The 27,073-nt window shown below is 43.0% G+C and overlaps 2 protein-coding genes across 6 annotated transcripts in view; both read right to left on the reverse strand.

The window, feature by feature from the left end:
* tnfrsfa (tumor necrosis factor receptor superfamily, member a) overlaps positions 1-17,388 on the reverse strand; it is a 137,762-nt gene extending 120,374 nt beyond the window's left edge. The window contains exon 1 of the mRNA XM_061908182.1: positions 17,241-17,388. The gene's annotated coding sequence lies outside the window, so the exon portion shown is untranslated. The remainder of the gene's footprint in view (positions 1-17,240) is intronic.
* Positions 17,389-19,493: 2,105 nt separating this feature from the next.
* Positions 19,494-27,073, reverse strand: part of LOC133557603 (netrin receptor UNC5D-like) — a 586,800-nt gene continuing 579,220 nt past the window's right edge. For all 5 annotated transcript variants that reach the window (XM_061908184.1, XM_061908185.1, XM_061908187.1 and 2 more), the window contains one exon: positions 19,494-20,236. In XM_061908184.1, coding sequence (XP_061764168.1) covers positions 20,044-20,236 — 193 coding nt within the window. In that variant the 3' untranslated portion in view covers positions 19,494-20,043. The remainder of the gene's footprint in view (positions 20,237-27,073) is intronic.

The following is a 27,073-nucleotide window of genomic DNA, read 5'->3' on the forward strand; positions in this document are numbered from 1 at the left end:
AAACCAGGGGTCACCAACCTTTTTGAAACCAAGAGCTACTTCTTGGGTACTGATTAATGCGAAGAGCTACCAGTTTGATACACACTTAAATAGATTGCCAGAAATAATCAATTTGCTCAATTTACCTTTAATAAATAAATCTATATATATTTTTAAAAATGGTTATTTCTGTCTGTCATTCCGTCGTACATTTTTTTTCCTTTTACGGAAAGTTTTTTGTAGAGAATAAATGATGAAAAAAACACTTAATTGAACGGTTTAAAGAGGAAAAAGCAGGAAAAAAAATAAAAATTAAATTTTGAAACATAGTTTATCTTCAATTTCGACTCTAAGATTCAAAATTCAACAGAAAAAACGAAGAGAAAAACGAGCTAATTCGAATCTTTTTGAAAAAATTTAAAAAACAATTTATGGAACATCATTAGTAATTTTTCCTGATCAAGATTAATTTTAGAATTCTGATGACATGTTTTGAACAGGTTAAAATCCAATCTACATTTTGTTAGAATATATAACAAATTGGACCAAGCTATATTTCTAACAAAGACAAATCATTATTTCTACTAGATTTTCCAGAACAAAAATTTTAAAATAAATTCAAAAGACTTTGCAATAAAATTTAAATTTTATTCTAAAGATTTTCTAGATTTGCCAGAATATTTTTATTTTATTTTAATCATAATAAGTGAAGAAATGTTTCACAAATATTCTTAGTCGAAAAAACAGAAGCTAAAATGAAGAATTAAATAAAAATGTATTTATTATTCTTTACAATAAAAAAATAAATTTACTCGAACATTGATTTAAATTGTTAGGAAGGAAGAGGAAGGAATTTAAAAGTTAAAAAGGTATATGTGTTTATAAATCCTAAAATCATTTTTAAGGTTGTATTTTTTCTCTAAAATTGTCTTTCTGACAGTTATAAGAAGCAAAGTAAAAAAATAAATGAATTTATTTAAACAAGTGAAGACCAAGTCTTTAAAATATTTTCTTGGATTTTCAAATTCTATTTCAGTTTTGTCTCTCTTAAAATAAAAATGTCGAGCAAAGCGAGACCAGCTTGCTAGTAAATAAATAAAATAAAATAAAAAATAGAGGCAGCTCACTGGTAAGTGCTGCTATTTGAGCTTTTTTTAGAACGGGCCAGCGGGCATTGCGTTGGTGACCCCTGTGCTAAACTGTGTTTTTTTGGTTTGTTTTAGTGATTACTAATTTTGACAATAATATTACAACACTATCATAATTCAGTGTGTACTTTATACAATTTATCTATGTGTTTTTTGGATTTAATTTGGAGCCGAGTTGTGATAACATGAAACTATCACCATGTTCAACCTTTGTTTCGTTCAATCATGTCCATACAAAACCTGGACCTCATCAGCCCGTCTTGTTTTTGGTTTCTGTCTTTTTGTTTCCCCGCAGATGGTTTTTGTCCAAACAGGGCGGAGGCGATGGACCGAGGAGGAACCAATCCCATTTAGCGTGTGAACAACTGGGTAACTTAGTTGCCTTGAGGTACTCGCTAAGCAGCGTGCGCCTGACCAGACAGGAAGTTCTAAAGCAGGACTGCAAGTGTGTTGTTTGGTTTTAGTCAAAATACTCGACTCTACACAACACTACATAATACTACATAACATGACACTACACTATACTAAATGAACCAACACAATACTACACTTCTTAATACTACATGAAACACTACACTACACAAAACTACATGAACCGACACAATACTACATGACTTTACACTACACAACACTACATGAACCCACACAATACTACACTACACTACATGACACAATACTACATGACACATCACTACACTACATGACACGACACAATACTACATGAACCGACAAATTCTACACTACACGACATGACACAATATTGCATGACACAACACTACATAATTCTACATGACACAGCAATATAAAAGACTACATGACACGTCAATACACTACATGACACAATACTACATGACACAACACAATACTACATGACACAACACCACATATTACATAACACGTCACTACACTACATGACACAATACTACATAACACAATACTAAATGATCTGACAAATTCGACACTACACTACATGACACAACACTACATAATACAGTATTACACGTCACTACACTACATGACACAACAAAATACTACATGAACCGACAAATTCTACACTACACGACATGACACAATATTACATGACACAACACTACATAATTCTACATGACACAGCAATATAAAAGACTACATGACACGTCAATACACTACATGACACAATACTACATGACACAACACAATACTACATGACACAACACCACATATTACATAACACGTCACTACACCACATGACACAATACTACATAACACAATACTAAATGATCTGACAAATTCGACACTACACTACATGAAACAACACTACATAATACAGTATTACACGTCACTACACTACATGACACAACACAATACTACATGAACCGACAAATTCTACACTACACAACATGACACAATATTACATGACACAACACTACATAATACTACATGACACGTCACTTTGTGACACAATACTACATGACACAACACTACATAATACTACATGACACGTCACTACACTACATGACACAATACTACATGACACAACACTACATAATACTACATGATACAATACTACATGACACAACACAATACTACATGACACAACACTACATAATACTACATGACACAATACTACGTGACACAACACAATACTACATGACACAACACTACATAATACAACATGACATTTCACTACACTACATGACACAATACTACATGAAACGTCACTACACTACATGACACAACACAATACTACATGAACCAACATATTCTACACTACACTACATGACACAACACTACATAATACTACATGACATGTCACTACACTAGATGACACAATACTACATTACATAGCACAATACCACACGACACAATACTACATGACACAACACTACATAATACTGCATGACACGTCACTATACTACATGACACAATACTACATGACACAACACAATACTACATGAACCGAGAAATTCTACAGTACACTACATGACACAACACTACATAATACTACATGACACGTCACTACACTACATGACACAATACTACATGACACAACACAATACTACATGACACAGCACTACATTATACTACATGACACGGCAATACTACATGACACAGCTCTACAAAATACTACATGACACAATACCACGACACAACACAATACTACATGACACAGCACTACATAATACTACATGACACAATACTACATGACACGGCAATACTACATGACACAACACTACATAATATTACATGACACATCACTACACTATACATGACACAATACTCCACGACACAACACTAAATAATACTACATGACGTGTCACAACACTACATGACACAACACAATACTACATGACACAACACTACATAATACTACATGACACGTCACTACACTACATGACACGACAATACTACATGGCACAACACTACATAATATTACATGACACGTCACTACACTAAATGACACAATACTACATGACACAACACTAAATACTACATGACACATCAATACACTGCATGACACAACACAATACTACATGACACAACACCACGTAATATTACATGACACGTCACTACATAACACAATACTAAATTAACTGACAAATTCGACATTACACTACATGACAACACCACATAATACTACATGACACGTCACTACATTACATGACACAATACTACATGACAAAGCACAATACTACACGACACAATACAACATGACAGAAAACTACATAATACTGCATTACACGTCACTATATTACATGCCACAACACAATACTACATGAACTGAGAAATTCTACACTACATGACACAATATTACATAACACAACACTACATAATACTACATGACACGTCACCACACTACATGACACAATACTACATGACACGTCACTACACTACATGACACAGCACTACATAATACTACATGACACGTCACTACACTACATGACACAATACTACATGACACAACACAATACTACATGACACAACACTACATAATATTACATGACACATCAATACACTGCATGACACAACACAATACTACATGACACAACACCACGTAATATTACATGACACGTCACTACATAACACAATACTAAATTAACTGACAAATTCGACATTACACTACATGACAACACCACATAATACTACATGACACGTCACTACATTACATGACACAATACTACATGACAAAGCACAATACTACACGACACAATACAACATGACAGAAAACTACATAATACTGCATTACACGTCACTATATTACATGCCACAACACAATACTACATGAACTGAGAAATTCTACACTACATGACACAATATTACATAACACAACACTACATAATACTACATGACACGTCACCACACTACATGACACAATACTACATGACACGTCACTACACTACATGACACAGCACTACATAATACTACATGACACGTCACTACACTACATGACACAATACTACATGACACAACACAATACTACATGACACAACACTACATAATATTACATGACACGTCACTACACTATACATGACACGTCACTACACTACATGACACAATACTAGATGACACGTCACTACACTACATGACACAATACTACATGACACAACACAATACTACATGACACAGCAATACATTATACTACATGACACAATACTACATGACACGGCAATACTAAGACCGATTTTATTTTAATCTTTTATTCTTTTCTCCCACCCCCCGTTTACCTGTATGTCATCTTTTTTTTTTTTTTTTTTTTTTGTAAGGGGCGCTGGAAGCCGGCAGACCCGTCAGCGATCCTGTTCGGTCTCCCTGTAATGTTTGTCTGATCTTGAATGGGATTGTGCTGAAAATTCTAATTTTCCCGAAGGAACTCTCCTGACGGAATAAATAAAGTACTATCTAATCTAATCATGACACGACACAATACTACATGCCGCTACACGACAAAATACTACATAACACGACACAATACTACATGACACTACACAGTACTACATAACACGACACAGCACAACACAACACTACATGGCACGACACTACACTACATGACAATACTGCAATACCACGTGACACGACACTACACTACATCACACAACACGACACTAAATGGCATGACAGTATACTACATGACACAACACGACAACATGAACCGACACAATACTACACTATACTACATGACACAATACTACATCACACACTATGACACTACATGGCATTAAAGAATACTACATGACACAACACGACACTACATGAACCGACACAATACTACACTATACTACATGACACTACACAACATGACATGTCACAATACTACATGACAATACACTAGATGACACAATACTAGATTACACAAGACGACATTACATGGCACAACACCATACCACATGACACGACACTACACAACATGACACGACACAACACTACTTGACACAATACTGCACAATACTACATGACACGACACAATACTACATGCCACTACACGACAAAATACTACATAACACGACACAATACTACATGACACTACACAATACTACATAAGACACAAAACTACATGACACAGCACTAACAATACTACATGGCACTACACTACGCTAACTGACACAGCACAACACTACGTGGCACGACACTACACTACATGACAATACTGCACAATACTACATGACACGACACTACACTACATCACACAACACGAAACTAAATGGCATGACAGAATACTACATGACAACACGACACTACATGAACCGACACAATACTACACTATACTACATGACACTACACCACACAATACTACATGACACGACACTACACTACATCACACACTATGACACTACATGGCATGAAAGAATACTACATGACACAACACGACACTACATTAACCGACACAATACTACATCTTACTACATGACACAATACTACATGACACTACACTACACAACATGTCACAATACTACATGACAATACACTACATGACACAATACTAGATGACACAATACAACATTACATGGCATGACACAATACCACATGACACGACACTACACTACATGACACGACACAATACTACATAACACGACACTAAACTACTTGACGCAATACTGCATGATACTACATAACACGACACTAAACTACTTGACACGATACTGCATGATACTACATGACACGACACAATACTACATGCCACTACACGACACAATACTACATAACACGACACAATACTACATGACACTACACAATACTACATAACATGACACAAAACTACATGACACAGCACTACACAATACTAAATGGCACTACACTACGCTAAGTGACACAACACAACACTACATGGCACGACACTACACTACTTGACAATACTGCAATACTACAAGACACGACACTACACTACATCACACAAAACGACACTAAACGGCATGACAGAATACTACACGACACTACATGAACCAACACAATACTACACTATACTACATGACACTACACAACATGACACAATACTATATGACACTACACAACATGACACAATACTACATGACACAACACGACACAATTTTACATGACACGACACTACACTGCATGACACAACACAATACCACATGACACAACACTACACTACATGACACGACACAATAATACATAACACGACACTACACTACTTGACACAATACTGCACAATACTACATGACACGACACAATACTACATGCCACTACACGACAAAATACTACATAACACGAGACAATACTACATGACACAACACAATACTACATAACACGACACAGCACTACACAATACTACATGGCACTACACTACGCTAAGTGACACAACACAACACTACATGGCACGACACTACACTACATGACAATACGGCAATACTACATGACACGACACTACACTACATCACATAACACGACACTAAATGGCATGACAGTATACTACATGACATAACACGAGACTACATGAACCGACACACTACTACACTATACTACATGACACTGCACAACACAACATGACACAATTTTACATGACACAACACTATTTTACATGACACGACACTACACTACATGACACGACACAATACTACATGACACAATACTGCACAATACTACATAACAGGACACAATACTACATGACACTACACAATACTACATAACACGACACTACACTACTTGACAATACTGCAATACTACATGACACGACACTACACTACATCACACAACACGACACTAAATGGCATGACAGTATACTACATGACACAACACGACACTACATGAACCGACACAATACTACACTATACTACATGACACAATACTACATGACACTACACAACACGACATAACACAATACTACATGACACAACACGACACAATTTTACATGACACAACACTATTTTACATGACACGACACTACACTACACTACATGACAAAATACTGCACAATACTACATGACACGACACTACACTACATGACACAACACAATAGTATATGCCACTGCACAACACTACATAACACAACACAATACTACATGTCACTACAGGACACAATACTACATAACACAACACAAAATTACATGACACGGCACTACACCACGTTACATGACACAACAAGACACTACACTTATCTACGCTACACAACAATGTGTGACAATACATGACACGACACTATACAACACTACCCTGCATAACAGGACACGACACTACACAATACTACAGTACATGACAATATACAATGCGACACTACACAACATTGGTCAAACTTACTTTGTCGCCAACTAGTGGCCTGGCATGCACATTACACAATGTTTTTGTCTGACAGTGAAACTGATTCAACAATCCAAACTTTCTTGTTGTCGTGCAGTTTAGGAGTGGCGACAGGAAGGTTGTGCGTTTGTCTAACGGTCGTCAGCGTCTGCGGCGCCGCTACTTGTTGGCCCGCGACGCGCGTTTGATTTCACGTCATGGAACCAGCCGAGCCGTACGGAGGCTTGGGGGATTTGGGGCTCTGGAACCAGTCCTGGAAATCTTCTTGTGGATTCAGCACCAGCGTTGGCGCCCCCGGAGAGAGGTGGCGAGGAGGCAAGGAAACGAGGGTGCGAGGACGGGAGGAGATCAGACAGAGAGGTGGAGTCCGGCCGGGCTTGAACATTAACAGAGGATTACAACACAGCCAGGAATGCGGCCTTTGTTAGGGCGCAGGTGATGTCAGCGTGCTTGGCACCTGCGCCGCAGCGGGTAGGGGCGGTTGACGATGAGTCACATGACCTGATAAGTTTGTTCTGGGGCCCGGCAGGAATGCGAGAGCGATAATTGGGAGCATTAAAAATAGTCGTTGTCTTGGAAAAGATGCTGATGTTCGCCGTCTGATCCCAGCCGGCAGCACACGGCCCCGCCAGCCACAAACGTACAGTAATCCGAGGCACGCCACAACCCCCCCACCCCCCTCCCTTTCAACAGCAGCCACCCACGCCGCGCTCCGTGTAAAAAAAATTGACAAACGGATCCTGGCGCTCATTGTGGAATCGGAGGCATTTTTGAATTAGCGGGGGGTTAGTAAACAACGGCGGATCAATTAGCGCACTAGCTTTAGCGCCGCCTGATTAGCCTGGGAAAGCGAGCGTTGCCGTGGCAACAGAGTCGTCTCAGAGCAAAACAAATTCCAACTTTTGTAGGTTAGTTCTCATGAGCTGCACATGACTTGCATTTAGCACCCCCCCCCCCCCCCCCCCCTACCCCCCCCGTCGCTTGTCTGTGCAGCACATAGACTTCCTGTGTGTGCTGGTCGGAATGTTGAGTGTCTGCTCGCCCTTTAGAAAAGAAAAGAAAGAAAGAAAGAAAGAAAGAAAGAGAGAGAGAGAGAGAGAAAGTCGACTCTAAGCCTTTTGACTCATGCCAATTGTCAACTGGTGGGCAGGGAGGGGGAGGGGGAGTATAAGGGGTGTTGCGGGGGCAGCCTTTATTGGTTGAGGGGGGACTTGGGGGTGGGTGGAGGTTATCGACATCCGGCTCAGTCACGCTTTGCCGAGTGGCGATAGTAGTGAAGATTAATATTTACCCGGCATGCCCTGCTGCAGTTTAATGCGGGGTTCCGTGTGTGTGTGTGTGTGTGTGTGCGTGTGTGTGTGTGTGTGAAAAATGTCCCTGCAATGAAGATGGTTGTGGAACAGAAAGATAAGTGCACACACACTGTGAACTTAACCAGTGTCGTGGAAACAACTGTGTGTGTGTAAGGAGTTCGTATAAATAAAGACAATACCAAAAATTAAAAATAAAGTATTTTGGGGACGACAGCTGGACTGTGGGGGGCCCAATGTGATTTTTTTTTCTCATGGGGCCCACACATCCCTGTGAGCATGCAAAAATCCAGATAGGACAGTCTTGTGTACATATATATATATATATATATATATATATATATATATATATATATATATATATATATATATTAGAGATGCGCGGATAGAAAATTATATAATCCGCAACCGCATCACCAAAGTCGTCATCCACTCGCCGTCCACCCGAACCAACATCTTATCAGAAGCACATCTGCCCGCCACCCGCCCGCTGAAATGCATCAGAGGTTGGCCACCTTCACCACTCACAGAGCTGTCTAAACCCATTTCACACAGTAACAAAGACAATTGGAGCCGCTAACGTTCTCGCGCTAATCCAATTGGCGTTCATCCTGATGAAAAGGATATGGGCGTGCTGGGAAGCCATTGCCTTTGACACCTTCAACAACATGTACACACTGATTATTAGTCAAGCAACATGTTGTGTGCAGCTTCTGCAATCACACGTACAAGATTAAAAGGCATACTGGGTGACACAGAGTACACTGATGGTTGTGATATAAACAACAACTTTATCACATACTAATATGCGCCACGCTGTGAAGCCACACCCAACAAGATTGACAAACACATTTCGGGAGAACATCCTCACAGTAACACAACATAAACGCAACACAACAAATACCCAGAATCATTTGTATCCGTGACAATTCCTAAATATTCTACAGCCCCGCGCCCCCAACCCCGCCCACCTTACCGATGCACGGGGGGAGGGGGGAGGGGAGGTGGCGAGGTTTGCTGCTAGCGGGGTGTATAAAATAGTCAGGAAGTGTCATGAATACAAAGGATTATGGGTAATTGTTGTGTTGCGTTTATGTTGTGCTACTGTGAGGATGTTCTCCCGAAATGTGTTTGTCGTTCTTAATTGGTGTGGCTTCACAGCGTGGCGCATATTACTAAGAGTGTTAAAATTGTTTATATCACAACCATTAGTGTACTCTGTGTCACCCAGTATGCCTTACAGTCGTGTGCGTGTTGCTGCGGAAGCCACACACAACATGTTGCTGGACTGACAAGCAGATCGTACATGATGTAGAGGACGACAAAGTCAATGACTTCAAAGCACACCCTAATACTTATTATCTGGGTGACTGCGGGCAGTCATTCTAGAAAATATTAGCGTCTCCTATTGTCTTCTTCGCTTTGTGACACGGGTCTTAAATGGCTCTTTGAATGGTAAAGGTTTCCAATCCCAGAACCATGTATGTCAAATATATCCGGATGGTTCAACCGCCACCCGCCCGAATCTAATTAAAATCTATTTTTTTGTCATGTCACCCGCCCGACCCGCGGTTTAACCGCGGACGAGACCGCAAACCGCGCACCTCTATTATATATCCATTTTCTACCGCTTATTCCCTTTTGGGGTCGCGGGGGGCGCTGGCGCCTATCTCAGCTACAATCAGGCGGAAGGCGGGGTTCACCCTGGACAAGTCGCCACCTCATCGCAGGGCCAACACAGATAGACAGACAACATTCACACTCACCTTCACACACTAGGGCCAATTTAGTGTTGTCAATCAACCTATCCCCAGGTGCATGTCTTTATATATATATTTACATACACACACACACACACACACACACACACACACACACACACACACACACACACACACACACACACACACACACACACACACACACACACACATCAATCAATCAATGTTTACTTATATAGCCCTAAATCACTAGTGTCTCAAAGGGCTGCACAAACCACTACGACATCCTCGGTAGGCCCACATAAGGGCAAGGAAAACTCACACCCAGTGGGACATCGGTGACAATAATGACCCAGTGGGACGTCGGTCACAATGATCAATCAATCAATCAATGTTTACTTATATAGCCCTAAATCACTAGTGTCTCAAAGGGCTGCACAAACCACCACGACATCCTCGGTAGGCCCACATAAGGGCAAGGAAAACTCACACCCAGTGGGACATTGGTGACAATAATGACCCAGTGGGACGTCAGTGACAATGATGACTATGAGAACCTTAGAGAGGAGGAAAGCAATGGATGTCGAGCGGATCAAACATGATACTGTGAAAGTTCAATCCACAATGGATACAACACAGTCGCGAGAGTCCAGTCCAAAGAGGATCCAAGACACAGCAGCGAGAGTCCCGTTCACAGCGGAGCCAGCAGGAAACCATCCCAAGCGTAGGCGGACCAGCAGCGCAGAGATGTCCCCAGCCGATACACAGGCGAGCAGTACATGGCCACCGGATCGGACCGGACCCCCTCCACACGGGAGAGTGGGACATAGAAGAAAAAGAAAAGAAACGGCAGATCAACTGGTCTAAAAAGGGAGTCTATTTAAAGGCTAGAGTATACAAATGAGTTTTAAGGTGAGACTTAAATGCTTCTACTGAGGTGGCATCGCGAACTGTTACCGGGAGGGTATTCCAGAGTACTGGAGCCCGAACGGAAAATGCTCTATAGCCCGCAGACTTTTTTTGGGCTTTGGGAATCACTAATAAGCCGGAGTCCTTTGAACGCAGATTTCTTGCCGGGACATATGGTACAATACAATCGGCAAGATAAGATGGAGCTAGACCGTGTAGTATTTTATACGTAAGTAGTAAAACCTTGAAGTCACATCTTAAGTGCACAGGAAGCCAGTGCAGGTGAGCCAGTACAGGCGTAATGTGATCAAACTTTCTTGTTCTTGTCAAAAGTCTATGACTATGAGAACCTTGGAGAGGAGGAAAGCAATGGATGTCGAGCGGGTCTAACATGATACTGTGAAAGTTCAATCCATAATGGATCCAACACAGTCGCAAGAGTCCAGTCCAAAGCGGATCCAACACAGCAGCGAGAGTCCCGTTCACAGCGGAGCCAGCAGGAAACCATCCCAAGCAGAGGCGGATCAGCAGCGCAGAGATGTCCCCAGCCGATACACAGGCAAGCAGTACATGGCCACCGGATCGGACCGGACCCCCTCCATAAAGGAGAGTGGGACATAGAAGAAAAAGAAAAGAAACGGCAGATCAACTGGTCTAAAAAGGGGAGTCTAATTAAAGGCTAGAGTATACAAATGAGTTTTAAGGTGAGACTTAAATGCTTCTACTGAGGTGGCATCTCGAACTGTTACCGGGAGGGCATTCCAGAGTACTGGAGCCCGAAATGAAAAAGCTCTATAGCCCGCAGACTTTTTTTGGGCTTTGGGAATCACTAATAAGCCGGAGTCCTTTGAACGCAGATTTCTTGCCGGGACATATGGTACAATACAATCGGCAAGATAGGATGGAGCTAGACCGTGTAGTATTTTATACGTAATTAGTAAAACCTTAAAGTCACATCTTTTATATATATATATATATATATATATATATATATATATATATATATATATATATATATATATAAACATACATATATATACAAATACATATATATTACACACACATATACATACATATATATATATATATATATATATATATATACAAACCCCGTTTTCATATGAGTTGGGAAATTGTGTTAGATGTAAATATAAACGGAATACAATGATTTGCAAATGGTTTTCAACCCATATTCAGTTGAATATGCTACAAAAGACAACATATTTGATGTTCAAACTGATAAACATTTTTTTTTTGTGCAAATAATCATTAACTTTAGAATCTGATGCCAGCAACACGTGACAAAGAAGTTGTGGAAAGGTGGCAATAAATACTGATAAAGTTGAGAAATGTTCATCAAACACTTATTTGGAACATCCCACAGGTGTGCAGGCTTATTGGGAACAGGTGGGTGCCATGATTGGGTATAAAAACAGCTTCCATGAAATGCTAAGTAATTCACAAACAAGGATGGGGCGAGGGTCACCAATTTGTAGGCAAATTGTCGAACAGTTTTAGAACAACATTTCTCAAAAGGCGCAGAGAATCTGGAGAAATCACTGCACATAAGCGATGATATTACGCACCGTTGATCCCTCAGGCGGTAATGCATCAAAAACAGACATCACTGTGTAAAGGATATCACCTCATGGGCTCAGGAACACTTCACAAAACCACTATCAGTAACAACAGTTGGTCGCTACATCTGTAAGTGCAAGTTAAAACTCTGCTATGCAAAGCAAAACCCATTTATCAACAACAGCAAGGAACGCCGCCGGCTTCGCTGGGCCCGAGATCATCTAAGATGGACTGATGCAAAGTGGAAAGGTGTTCTGTGGTCTGACGAGTCCACATTTCAAATTATATCTGTAAACTGTGGACGTGGTGTCCTCTGGAACAAAGAGGAAAATAACCATCCGGATTGTTATAGGCGCAAAGTTCAAAAGCCAGCATCTGTGATGGTATGGGGGTGCATTAGTGCCCAAGGCATGAGTAACTTACACATCTGTGAAGGCACCCTTAATGCTGAATGGTCCATACAGGTTTTGGAGCAACATATATTGTCATCCACGCAAAGTTATCATGGACGCTCCGGCCTATTTCAGCAAGACAATGCCAAACCACGTGTTACAACAGTGTGGTTTCGTAGTAAAAGAGTGCGGATACTTTCCTGGCCCGCCTGCAGTCCAGACCTGTCTCCCATCGAAAATGTGTGGCACATTATAAAACGTAAAATACGACAGCGGAGACCCCGGACTGTTGAACGACTAAAGCTCTACATAAAACAATAATGGGAAATAATTCCACTTTCAAAGCTTCAACAATTAGTTTCCTCAGTTCCCAAACATTTATTGAGTGTTGTTCAAAGAAAAGGTGATGTAACACAGTGGTGAACATGCCCTTTCCTAACTACTTTGGCACGTGTTGCAGCCATGAAATTCTAAGTTAATTATTATTTGCAAAAAAAAATAAAGTTTATGAGTTTGAACATCAAATGTCTTGTCTTTGTAGTGCATTCAATTGAATATGGGTTGAAAAGGATTTGGAAATCATTGTATTGCGTTTATATTTACATCTAACACAATTTTCCAACTCATATGGAAACTGGGCTTGTATATATATATATATATATATATATATATATATATATATATATATATATATATACATATATATAATAAAAATTGGGGGAGTGGGGTTTGGTGGTAGCGGGGGTGTAAATTGTAGCGTCCCGGTAGAGTTAGTGCTGCAAGGGGTTCTGGGTATTTCTTCTGTTGAGTTTATGTTGTGCTACGGTGCGGATGTTCTCCCGAAATGTGTTTGTCATTCTTGTTTGGTGTGGCTTCACAGTGTGGCACATATTTGTAAAAGTGTTAAAGTTGTTTATACGGCCACCCTCAGTGTGACCCTTATGGCTGTTGATCAAGTATGCCTTGCATTCACTTGTGTGTGTTAAAGCAGCATATATTATGTGACTGGACTGGCAAGAAAAAGCGGACGTGACAACAGGCTGTAGAGGACGCTAAAGGCAGTGCCCCCAATATTGTTGTCCGGGTGGAAATCGGGAGAAATTCGGAAGAATGGTTGCCACGGGAGAGTTTCAGGAGGGGCACTGAACTTTGGGAGTCTCCCGGGAAAATGTTGAGGGTTGGCAAGTATGAGTATTAGCGGTGAATGCAGTGTTACAGAGGCATCGCCGCTGTATAATACCGGCGGGCCAGCTCGAATCTTAATTTGATATTACCTCAAGGGCCAAATGAAATTACACGGCGGCCAGAGTTTGACACCCATGGTCTACATCAGGGGTAGGGAATCTATGGCTCTAGAGCCAGATGTGGCTCTTTTGATGACTTCATCTGGCTCTCAGATAAATCTTAGCTGACATTGCTAAACACTGGGCTGTCCAAAGCGCGGCCCGCGAGTCATTTTTTAACGGCCCCACGGCACATTTTAGGAGTACAATAAAAAAAAATAAAAAAACACAAAAAGTGGTATAAAAGAGCAAACAGGGGAAATGTAACAATACATTTTTGCAATGCTTACTCTTATAACACAAAGCTGCCCTGCAGGCTGTTTCTTTCTTTAAAAAATAATAATGAATCAAAATCAATGTCATTTTGAATTATTGACCTATTCAAGGCTTCGACTACATCACATTAAATATTCCACTTTGAGATATTTTTGGGGAAAATGTTGCATATTTTGTGTTTTACCATATAAAAAACTGAGCTGTTTTTTTTTTTAAAAAGAAGGTCCTAAAACAAACAAACAAAACATAAACAACGAGAAAACTTAAAATTGACGGATACATCTGAAGTTGATCTCGAGATTATTGTGCTAAAAGTAAACGGTAAATAAAATGTATAATTTATTTTTTAACACTTTAATAAGTAGGACACTTTTGGATCCCCAATTATTTTAGTGTGATTTGTTTTTAAGTGTCATTGCTCAAAAAATAATAATGAATCAAAATCCTAAATTAAAGCTCCAATTATTATATAATCTCAAATATTCCACCTAAAAAAGTTATTGGGTGAAAATATTGCATATTTTTTGTTTTTTCAAAGTATTTTTCCTAATGTTGATCTAGAGCAGGGGGTCACCAACGCGGTGCCCGCGGGCACCAGGTAGCCCTTAAGGACCAGATGAGTCGCCCGCTTGCCTGTTCTAAAAATAGCTTTAATAGCAGCACTTACCAGTGAGCTGCCTCTATTTAAAAAAAATATATATTTTTAAATTTTAAAAAAAGTTATTGGGTGAAAATATTGCATATTTTGTTTTTTTTCCATTTTTTTTCTAATGTTGATCTAGAGATTTAAAACTTGCATAATAATAAAAATTATAATACTGAATAATGACCCATTTTTAATTTTTTTTTTTTTGACCAAAACCCTTTGGGGTCCCCTGGATCATAACTGAGTGGAGGCCTAAATGTATATTTTTTATACATATATTGTATTGGTTTTTAAAATAAAAATGATGAAAACGGCCCCCGCTTGCTCTGATTTTTCAGTGTGCGGCCCTCAGTGGAAAAAGTTTGGACACCCCTGGCTTAACACGATAATTATGAATAATACAGCTAGTAATCATAGTGCTAAAAATACCGTTTAAAATATAAAACATTCTCATGCATTTTATCCATCCATTTGTTTTCTACCAGACTTGTTCAAGAAGTTGCATTAATGGTAAGTATTTGATTTATTAATGGTTAACTTCAGAATAAGAATGTTATTAAAAAGAATAGGAGATTTATTATACTCTAAACATGTTGGTCTTACTTAAAAATGCACACATTTAGTTGTATTCAGTGTTAAAAAATATTAAATGGCTCTCACGGAAATACATTTTAAAATATTTGGCCTTGCTGAGATAGGCGCCAGCGCCCCCCGCGACCCCAAAAGGGAATAAGCGGTAGAAAATGGATGGATGGATGGATGGATGGGCCTTTCATGGCTCGCTCAGGCAAAAAGGTTTCCGACCCCTGGTCTACATTATAATGACTTGATGGGGTCCATGGTACCCCTTTTTGAAAATTCCTAGAGCCAACACTGCTGTCAACAGAGGAGAAAAGTGCTTTATTTCAATAAATATATTATTTATAAAGCAAGTTTAAGTATCAATTGAGCAGTCTTTCAGCGGACTGCTTTCTTGCCAGCTTAGCATTCTAAGTGGTTAGCATTATATAGCTACTTAACTAGCACCCCCACGACCATTCGTTCATATTAAACTAGTTTCTATCATAGTTTTTTCACGATGTATTATCATTACTATGTTAGTGCCTTACCAGTCATTGTGTATCGTTGCATTAGTTATCTATTATATCTATTTTATGTTAGCGACATCTCTAGTAGCTTGATAGTTTAGCAGAGTTGCCAGATGGAAAATGACCAATTATCGCACCGAAAGCTTAAATTATCGTATTTGGTGGGAATTATCATACCTACCTGACTTGACGTTGCTCAAAACCAGCTGCCAGAGTAAAACATGACCACTTTCAGCATATATATTGCAGCTTTGTCTGTGAATTAACAACAGTAATGTAGGAAAAACTGTAGTTTGCAGAACAGCGACACTGCGTGGTTGCATGGAGATAATGCACCACTTCCGTTGCAGCATTTGTTGACGTCCTTGTATTGAAAGGCTCAAATGATGGTATTAGCCGATCCCAAAAGGAACAAGCGGTAAAAAATAGATGGATGGAAATAATGGTATTTTTGAAATTGGTACAACCATCATCATTTCTTTTTATTCCTGTCGTGAAAATGGATATACAAGCCACGTACAGTTCACACTTTCATAGTTTTTTTTTTTGTTTCTTATACATTTCAATGATCAACCTATCAACCTATCCCTCCTGGGGATAGGTTGATTGGCAACACTAAATTGGCCCTAGTGTGTGAATGTGAGTGTGAATGTTGTCTGTCTATGTGTGCCCTGCGATGAGGTGGCGACTTGTCCAGGGTGTACCCCGCCTTCCGCCCGATTGTAGCTGAGATAGGCGCCAGCGCCCCCCACGACCCCGAAAGGGAATAAGCGGTAGGAAATGGATGGATGGATGGATGGACATTTCCATGATCACAAAGGAGAAGATGGCAGAATAATATTCTTATATTTATCTGACCCCCCTTTTTTAACACAAATTATTTTAGATGACTTTATCACCGTTCCGTCCACCAACACCCGAAATCTAACATCAATCCATCCATCCATCTATCTTATTCCGCTTATCCGAGGTCGGGTCGCGGGGGCAGCAGCCTAAGCAGGGAATCCCGAGGTGTTCCCAGGCCAGCCGGGAGACATAGTCTTCCCAACGTGTCCTGGGTCTTCCCCATGGCCTCCTACTAGTTGGATGTGCCCTAAACACCTCCCTATCTCCAAGGGACAGCGCTGCCAACCGGCAGAGGAAACTCATTTCGGCTGCTTGTACCCGTGATCTTGTCCTTTCGGTCATAACCCAAAGCTCATGACCATAAGTGAGGATGGGAAAGTATATATACATATATTTATATATATATATCCATCCATTTTCTACCGCTTATTCCCTTTCGGGGTCGCGGGGGGCGCTGGCGCCTACCTCAGCTACAATCGGGCGGAAGGCAGGGTACACCCTGGACAAGTCGCCACCTCATCGCAGGGCCAACACAGATAGACAGACAACATTCACACTCACATTCACACACTAGGGCCAATTTAGTGTTGCCAATCAACCTATCCCCAAGTGCATGTCTTTGGAAGTGGGAGGAAGCCGGAGTACCCAAAGGGAACCCACGCATTCACAGGGAGAACATGCAAACTCCACACAGAAAGATCCCGAGCCTGGATTTGAACCCAGGACTGCAGGAACTTCGTATTGTGAGGCAGACGCACTAACCGCTCTGCCACCGTGAAGTGTGTGTATGTGTGTATGTGTGTGTATATATATATATATATATATATATATATATATATATATATATATATATATATATATATATATATATATATATATATATATATATATATATATATATATATATATATATATATATATATATATATATATATATATATATATATATATATATATATATATATATATATATATATATATATATATATAGCCCGCCTTCCGCCTGATTGTAGCTGAGATAGGCGCCAGGGCCCCCCGCGACCCTGAAAGGGAATAAGCGGTAGAAAATGGATGGATGGATGGGATATATATATATAAATACCTGAAATAAAAATTAAGCTAAAGTTTATGTACACATAATTGTCACACACACGCACACACGCACACGCGCACACACGCACACACACACACACACACACACACACACACACACACACACACACACACACACACACACACACACACACACACACACACACACTAGGTGTGGAGAAATGAATCCCTGCATTTGACCCAGCACCCTTGATCACCCCCTGTGAGGTGAGGGGAGCAGTGAGCAGCAAAACCATGACCATGCCCGGGAATCATTTTTAATGATTTAACCCCCAATTCCAACCCGTGATGCTGAGTGCCAGCCGCCCGTCCAAGCACCCACTGGCAGAACTGTAGATCGGCGCCGATGTCCTGACCTATCGGACAAATACGGTAAAAAAAAAAACGTTTTAGGATTTAAGATGAAAACAAAATAGATATGAGAGTACAAACTGTGGGTTATAACGGCGTAGCAGGGAAAAGAGGCGAGACAGACTTGGACACAAAGCCACTTTATTCATCCGTTTGGAGCAAGTGGGCCAGCTTCTGGTTCTGATTGAGGGGGGGAGGGGGCAAGGGGGCGTCCACAAGCAAACACATTTCAACCAGCAGCGACAACTTGTAAAAAAAAATAAAATAAAAAGGAACTGTGTTACCATGACGACGCGTTCGCTATCCCTCGGCAGCAACGTCCACTCTTCCAGCGCTAAGCATCGGCGTTCCTTCTGAACTCCCGTTTCCGCACGATGAAAGACACGACGTAGAAAGGGGGGGCGGGGGAATAAACGAAGGAATGACAGCAATGACGTCACACTAAACGCTGGGACCGCCCCTCGGGAAGTCACTGGCGTCCATTGCCTCGAAGACGGTGGTCTCGCCGTGGTCTGAAACACCAACGACCCTCGGGCTCAGTGTCAGTACAAGAGCTCCCCGCTCGTGTGGGATCCCCTGGGGTTTCGGGGTGGGGGTGGGGCCGAGGGAAGTCCAGCGGCGGGAAGTCCGGCAGCGTTCATGCAGGTGAGCGTGGATTACCCCCTCCCGACTCCTCAGTCTGCTGTCCTTGACAAGCCGAGGGAAGTCAGCCGCCCTTCGTCGCCGCTCCCGGGGGACTGGACTCTGCCGATCTCCTCCAGGGCGCTGGCCAGGGAGTCCAGGTCGCCCGAGTCCTGGTGCTGGGCCTCCCACAGGCTCAGGATCACGGACGCCGGGCTCTCGTGGCGCGTGAAGTAGCTCAGGTTCCTGGGAAACGCAAGGGACAGTTAATTAGGTACATCTGGTAAACTCAGGGGGTGGACAAAGTGTGGCCCCGGGGACCATTTGGAGTTTGTTTTACATTGTCACTATGGTAGAGCTGTGTTTACTTAAACCACTTTTTGGATTCCATCCATCCATTTTCTACCACTTATTCCCTTAAGAGTCACGGGGGGCGCTGGGGCCTAGCTCAGCTACAATCGGGCGGAAGGCGGAGTACACCCTGGACAGGTCACCACCTCATCGCAGGGCCAACACAGATAGACAGACAACATTCACACTCACATTCACACCCATCCATCCATTTTCTACCGCTTGTCCCTTTTGGGGTTGTGGGGGGGTCGCTGGAGTCTATCTCAGCTACAATCGGGCGGAAGGCGGGGTACACCCTGGACAAGTCGGCACCTCATCGCAGGGCCCACACAGATAGACAGACAACATTCACACTCACATTCACACCCATCCATGCATTTTCTACCGCTTGTCCCTATTGGGGTTGCAGGGGGTGCTGGAGTCTATCTCAGCTACAATCGGGCGGAAGGCGGTGTACAACCTGGACAAGTCTGCACCTCATCGCAGGGCCCACACAGATAGACAGACAACATTCACACTCACATTCACACCCATCCATCCATTTTCTACCGCTTGTCCCTATTGAGGTTGCAGGGGGTGCTGGAGTCTATCTCAGCTGCATTCGGGTGGAAGGTGGCATACACCCTGGACAAGTCGCCATCTCATGGCAGGGCCAACACAGATAGACAGACAACATTCACACCCATCCATGCATTTTCTACCGCTTGTCCCTATTGGGGTTGCAGGGGGTGCTGGAGTCTATCTCAGCTGCATTCGGGTGGAAGGAGGCATACACCCTGGACAAGTCGCCCCCTCATCGCAGGGCCAACACAGATAGAAAGACAACATTCACACTCACATTCACACCCATCCATCCATTTTCTACCGCTTGTCCCTTTTGGGGTCGTGGGGGGGGGTCGCTGGAGCCTATCTTGGCTACAAACGGGTGGAAGGCGGGTACACCCTGGACAAGTCTCCACCTCATCTCAGGGCCAACACAGATAGAGAGACAACATTCACACTCACATTCACACCCATCCATCCATTTTTTACCACTTATTCCCTTTTGGGGTCGTGGGGGGTCGCTGGGCCCTATCTCAGCTACAATCGGGCGGAAGGCGGTGTACACCCTGGAAAAGTCGCCACCTCATTGCAGGGCTAACACAGATAGACAGACAACATTCAAACTCAAATAACACCCATCCATCCATCCATTTTCAACCGCTTATTCCCTTTTGGGGTCGCGGGGGGTCGCTGGAGCCTATCTCAGCTACAATCGGGCGGAAAGGCGGGGTACACCCTGGACAAGTCGCCACCTCATCTCAGGGCCAACATAGATAGACAGACAACATTCACATTCACACTCACATTCACACTCATCCATTCATTTTCTACCGCTTGTCCCTTTTGGGGTCGCTGGAGCCTATCTAAGCTAAAATCGGGCGGAAGGCAGCGTACAACCTGGACAAGTCGCCACCTCATCCCAGGGCCAACACAGATAGACAGACAACATTCACACTCAAATTAACACCCATCCACCCATTTCCTACCGCTTGTCCCTTTTGGGGTCGCGTGGGGTGCTGGAGCCTATCTCAGCTACAATCGGGCGGAAGGCGGGGTACACCCTGGACAAGTCGGAGCCTATCTCAGCAACAATCGGGCGGAAGGCGGGGTACACCCTGGACAAGTCGGCACCTCATCGCAGGGCCCACACAGATAGACAGACAACATTCACACTCACATTCACACCCATCCATGCATTTTCTACCGCTTGTCCCTATTGGGGTTGCAGGGGGTGCTGGAGTCTATCTCAGCTACAATCTGGCGGAAGGCGGTGTACACCCTGGACAAGTCTGCACCTCATCGCAGGGCCCAAACAGATAGACAGACAACATTCACACTCACATTCACATCCATCCATCCATTTTCTACCGCTTGTCCCTATTGAGGTTGCAGGGGGTGCTGGAGTCTATCTCAGCTGCATTCGGGTGGAAGGCGGGGTACACCCTGGACAAGTCGCCATCTCATCGCAGGGCCCACACAGATAGACAGACAACATTCACACCCATCCATCCATTTTTCTACCGCTTGTCCCTATGGGGGTTGCAGGGGGTCGCTGGAGCCTATCTCAGCTACAAACGGGCGGAAGGCGGCTACACCCTGGACAAGTCGCCACCTCATCGTAGGGCCAACACAGATAGACACACAACATTCACACTCACATTCACATCCATCCATCCATTTTCTACCGCTTGTCCCTTTTGGGGTTGCAGCGGGTGCTGGAGTCTATCTCAGCTGCATTCGGGTGGAAGGAGGCATACACCCTGGACAAGTCGCCCTCATCGCAGGGCCAACACAGATAGACAGACAACATTCACACTCACATTCACACCCATCCATGCATTTTCTACCGCTTGTCCCTATTGGGGTTGCAGGGGGTGCTGGAGTCTATCTCAGCTACAATCGGGCGGAAGGTGGTGTACACCCTGGACAAGTCGCCACCTCATTGCAGGGCCAACACAGATAGACAGACAACATTCACATCCATCCATCCATTTTCTACCGCTTGTCCCTATTGAGGTTGCAGGGGGTGCTGGAGTCTATCTCAGCTGCATTCGGGTGGAAGGCGGGGTACACCCTGGACAAGTCGCCATCTCATCGCAGGGCCCACACAGATAGACAGACAACATTCACACCCATCCATCCATTTTCTACCGCTTGTCCCTATGGGGGTTGCAGGGGGTCGCTGGAGCCTATCTCAGCTACAAACGGGCGGAAGGCGGCTACACCCTGGACAAGTCGCCACCTCATCGTAGGGCCAACACAGATAGACACACAACATTCACACTCACATTCACATCCATCCATCCATTTTCTACCGCTTGTCCCTTTTGGGGTTGCAGCGGGTGCTGGAGTCTATCTCAGCTGCATTCGGGTGGAAGGAGGCATACACCCTGGACAAGTCGCCCTCATCGCAGGGCCAACACAGATAGACAGACAACATTCACACTCACATTCACACCCATCCATGCATTTTCTACCGCTTGTCCCTATTGGGGTTGCAGGGGGTGCTGGAGTCTATCTCAGCTACAATCGGGCGGAAGGTGGTGTACACCCTGGACAAGTCGCCACCTCATTGCAGGGTCAACACAGATAGACAGACAACATTCACACTCAAATTAACACCCATCCATCCATTTTCTACCGCGTGTCCCTTTTGGGGTCGCTGGAACCTATCTCAGCTACAATCGGGCGGAAGGCGGGGTACACCCTGGACAAGTTGTCACCTCATCGCAGGGCCAACACAGATAGACAGACAACATTCACACTCACATTCACACCCATCCATCATTTTTCTACCGCTTGTCCCTTTTGGGGTCGCTGGAGCCTATCTTGGCTAAAAATGGGTGGAAGGCGGGGTACGCCCTGGACAAGTCTCCACCTCATCGCAGGGCCAACACAGATAGACAGACAACATTCACACTCACATTCACACACTAGGGCCAATTCAGTGTTGCCAATCAACCTATCCCCAGGTGCATGTTTTTTTTTTTAGACTTGGGAGGAAGCCGGAGTACCCGGAGGGAACCCACGCAGTCACGGGGAGAACATGAAAACTCCACACAGAAAGATCAAGAGCCCGGGATTGAACTCAGGACCTTCCTATTGTGAGGCAGACGCACTAACCCCTGTACCACCGTGCTGCCCACTTTTTAGATCCATTTGATTTAAATTGTTCTGAAAAAGAAACGCTACATTTTCTCCACTACATTGAGTTTCATTCCGATTGCGAAGTGGCTGGGGAGAGGGAAGTCTGGGCTTCCCTGCTTAGGCTGCTGCCCCCTCGAACCGACCTCGGATAAGGGGAAGATGGATGGATGGATTGATGGATGGATGGACAGTACTTATTATGTTAGTGGTGTCAAGCGATCCAGTTTTTAAATCAGATTTCCATATTTTCCAGACTATAAAGCGCCTACTAAACTTAGAAGATGAAAATATTTCCTTATATTAGCTGCATCAGACTATAAGCCGCAGATATATACCTATTTTATTCATGTTTATTTACCTACCTTAACAGTTTCTAAACGGTGCCTGTAACAGGGCAGTAAAACGGCTAATTTAACAAAACGGAAGTCATCGCCATGGACCCACTAGCTCTCCAATCAGCGGTCCACTCCAAGGTTTCTCATCGTCATCCCATTGGGTTGAGTTTTTCCTTGCTTTGATGTGGGATCTGAGCCGAGGACATCGTTGTGGCTTGTGCATCCCTTTGAGACACCCATGATTTAGGGCTTTATAAGAAAACTTTGATTGATTGATTGATGATTGATAAACAGACTTAACTCCACGGTGACGTTTCGGTGAATATATGCAACAATGTGATGTTGTCGCACTATATTATGAACGAGACAGTGTGTTTTTTTTCTTATTTTGAAGTATTGGTTTAATTTTGAAGAAGCGGATATCCGGTGCGGGAAGTGTCTTTGCTGTTTTTTAGGTTGTTTACTTCCTTTTCCTTCGGACTTTTGAATGAGAAGGAGCAGATATCAGTCCGCCAGAAAGTTGAGACCTGTGTATGCGTTGCTCCGTGTTTCCAACACAGGTTACCATTAAATAATGAAACAACGCCATGGTGAAGTGTCTTTTATTTAAAAAACTACATAACGCAGATTAAGACTCAATACCATACTTGCTAACCCTCCCGGATTTTCCTGGAAACTGCCGAAATTCAGCGCCTTTCCTGAAAACCTCCCGGGATAAAATTTCTCCCGAAAATCTCCCGAAATTCAGGCGGGGCTGGAGGCCACGCCCCCTCCAGCTCCATGCGGACCCGAGTAACGTGTCGACAGCCTGTTTTCACGTCCACTTTCCCACAACATAAACAGAGTGCCTGCCCAAAGACGTTATAACTGTACAATGATCGAGGGCGAGTTCTTGGTTTCTTACGTGGGTTTATTGTTAGGCAGTCTCAATAATGTCCTCCCAGCGCGGCAATAACACACAACAACAGCAGTCACGTTTTCGTCTACCGTAAAGCAGTTCGTCTGCTGTAAACAGCAATGTTGTGACACTCTTAAACAGGAAAATACTGCCATCTACTCTGCATGCATATGTGACGATAACATTTACGGAAGGGGTCTCAAACATGAGGCACGTTATAATGCGGCCCACGCTTTGATATGACAATTTAATGATGGTGCGGCCCGAGAGTTTAATATGAACGGCGCTTGATAGGTCATGCTTGCCCACGTCCCCAATTTTCCCGGGAGACCCCTGAATTTCAGGGCACCACTTCTCTCGAAGGCCATGTCAATTTTCACCAGATCTACAATATTCAGGGAGTGCCATAAAGGAACTGCCTTTAGCGCTCCCTACATTCTGAACTGACAGCGTGCAAGCCCAGTTGTATGTTGCATCTCGCAATGTGAGACACACGTCCATCATTGCAAGACATATTTGTTCAAAAGCTACACAAGTCACACTAAGGGTGGCCGTAAAAAAACTTTTAACACTGTTACAAATATGTGCCACACTGTGAACCCACACCAAACAAGAATGACAAACACATTTCGGGAGAACATCCGCACCGTTATACAACATAAACACACCAGAACAAATACCCAGAATCCTGTGCAGACCTAACTCTATACACACCCCTGCCACCACCAACCTCCCAACCCCCCACCCTCCCTACTTGCGTCGGTTGAGGTGTTGTATCTTTTTTCAGAGATGTACCCGCTGTGAACATTTTTTTAATTCAAGTACCCCCTAATCAGAGCAAAGCATTTTTTGTTGAAAAAAAAAAGATAAAGAAGTAAAATACAGCACTATGTCATCAGTTTCTGATTTATTAAATTGTATAACAGTGCAAAATATTGCTCATTTGTAGTGGTCTTTCTTGAACTATTTGGAAAAAAGATATAAAAATAACTAAAAACTTGTTGAAAAATAAACAAGTGATTCAATTATGAATAAAGATTTCTACACATACTGCGATGAGGGTGGACCCCGCCTTCCGCCCGATTGTAGCTGAGATAGGCACCAGCGCCCCCCGCGAGCCCAAAGGGAATAAGCGGTAGAAATGGATGGATAGCTGTAAATATACTCCTCCCCTCTTAATCACGCCCCGCCCCCAGCCACGCCCCTCGCCCAACCCCCAACCATGCCCCCCACCCCCACCTCCCGAAATTGGAGGTCTCAAGGTTGGCAAGTATGCTCACTACATATACAAAACTGACACAATACAAAAAGAAGGCCATTGTAACTTAATAATACTAACAAAAACGTTTTTAACCCCGTTAACAGATCAGCTAATGCTAACGACGCTAGCTTGATTCCATGACGACGGCACGTAGAAATATGCATGAAAACACTCCTACAGACATCACACATGGGACGGTTTAGTTCAGGGGTCTCAAACTCAATTCACCTCTGGGCCACTGGATGCAGAAACTGGGTCAGGCTGGGGCCCAAGAAAAGATTTCTTCAAAAAATCCCACATGCACTTTTTAAAGAATTCACCTTCTTTGAATGGCTTTCCCGCCCTAGCAACATACTTGCCAACTCTTGCGATCTTTCCGGAAATCACCCGAATATCAGTGCCCCCTCCCGACAATCTCCCGGGGCAAACATTCTATCCGGTTTCCACCCGGACAACAATATTAAGGGCGTGCCGTGATGGCACTGCCTTTAGCGTCTTGTCCGCTTTTCCACCATACATCACATATTGTATGGAGCTTCTGCAGACCC

The sequence above is a fragment of the Nerophis ophidion genome, linkage group LG08 (assembly GCF_033978795.1).
Source record: "Nerophis ophidion isolate RoL-2023_Sa linkage group LG08, RoL_Noph_v1.0, whole genome shotgun sequence".
NCBI lineage: Eukaryota > Metazoa > Chordata > Actinopteri > Syngnathiformes > Syngnathidae > Nerophis > Nerophis ophidion.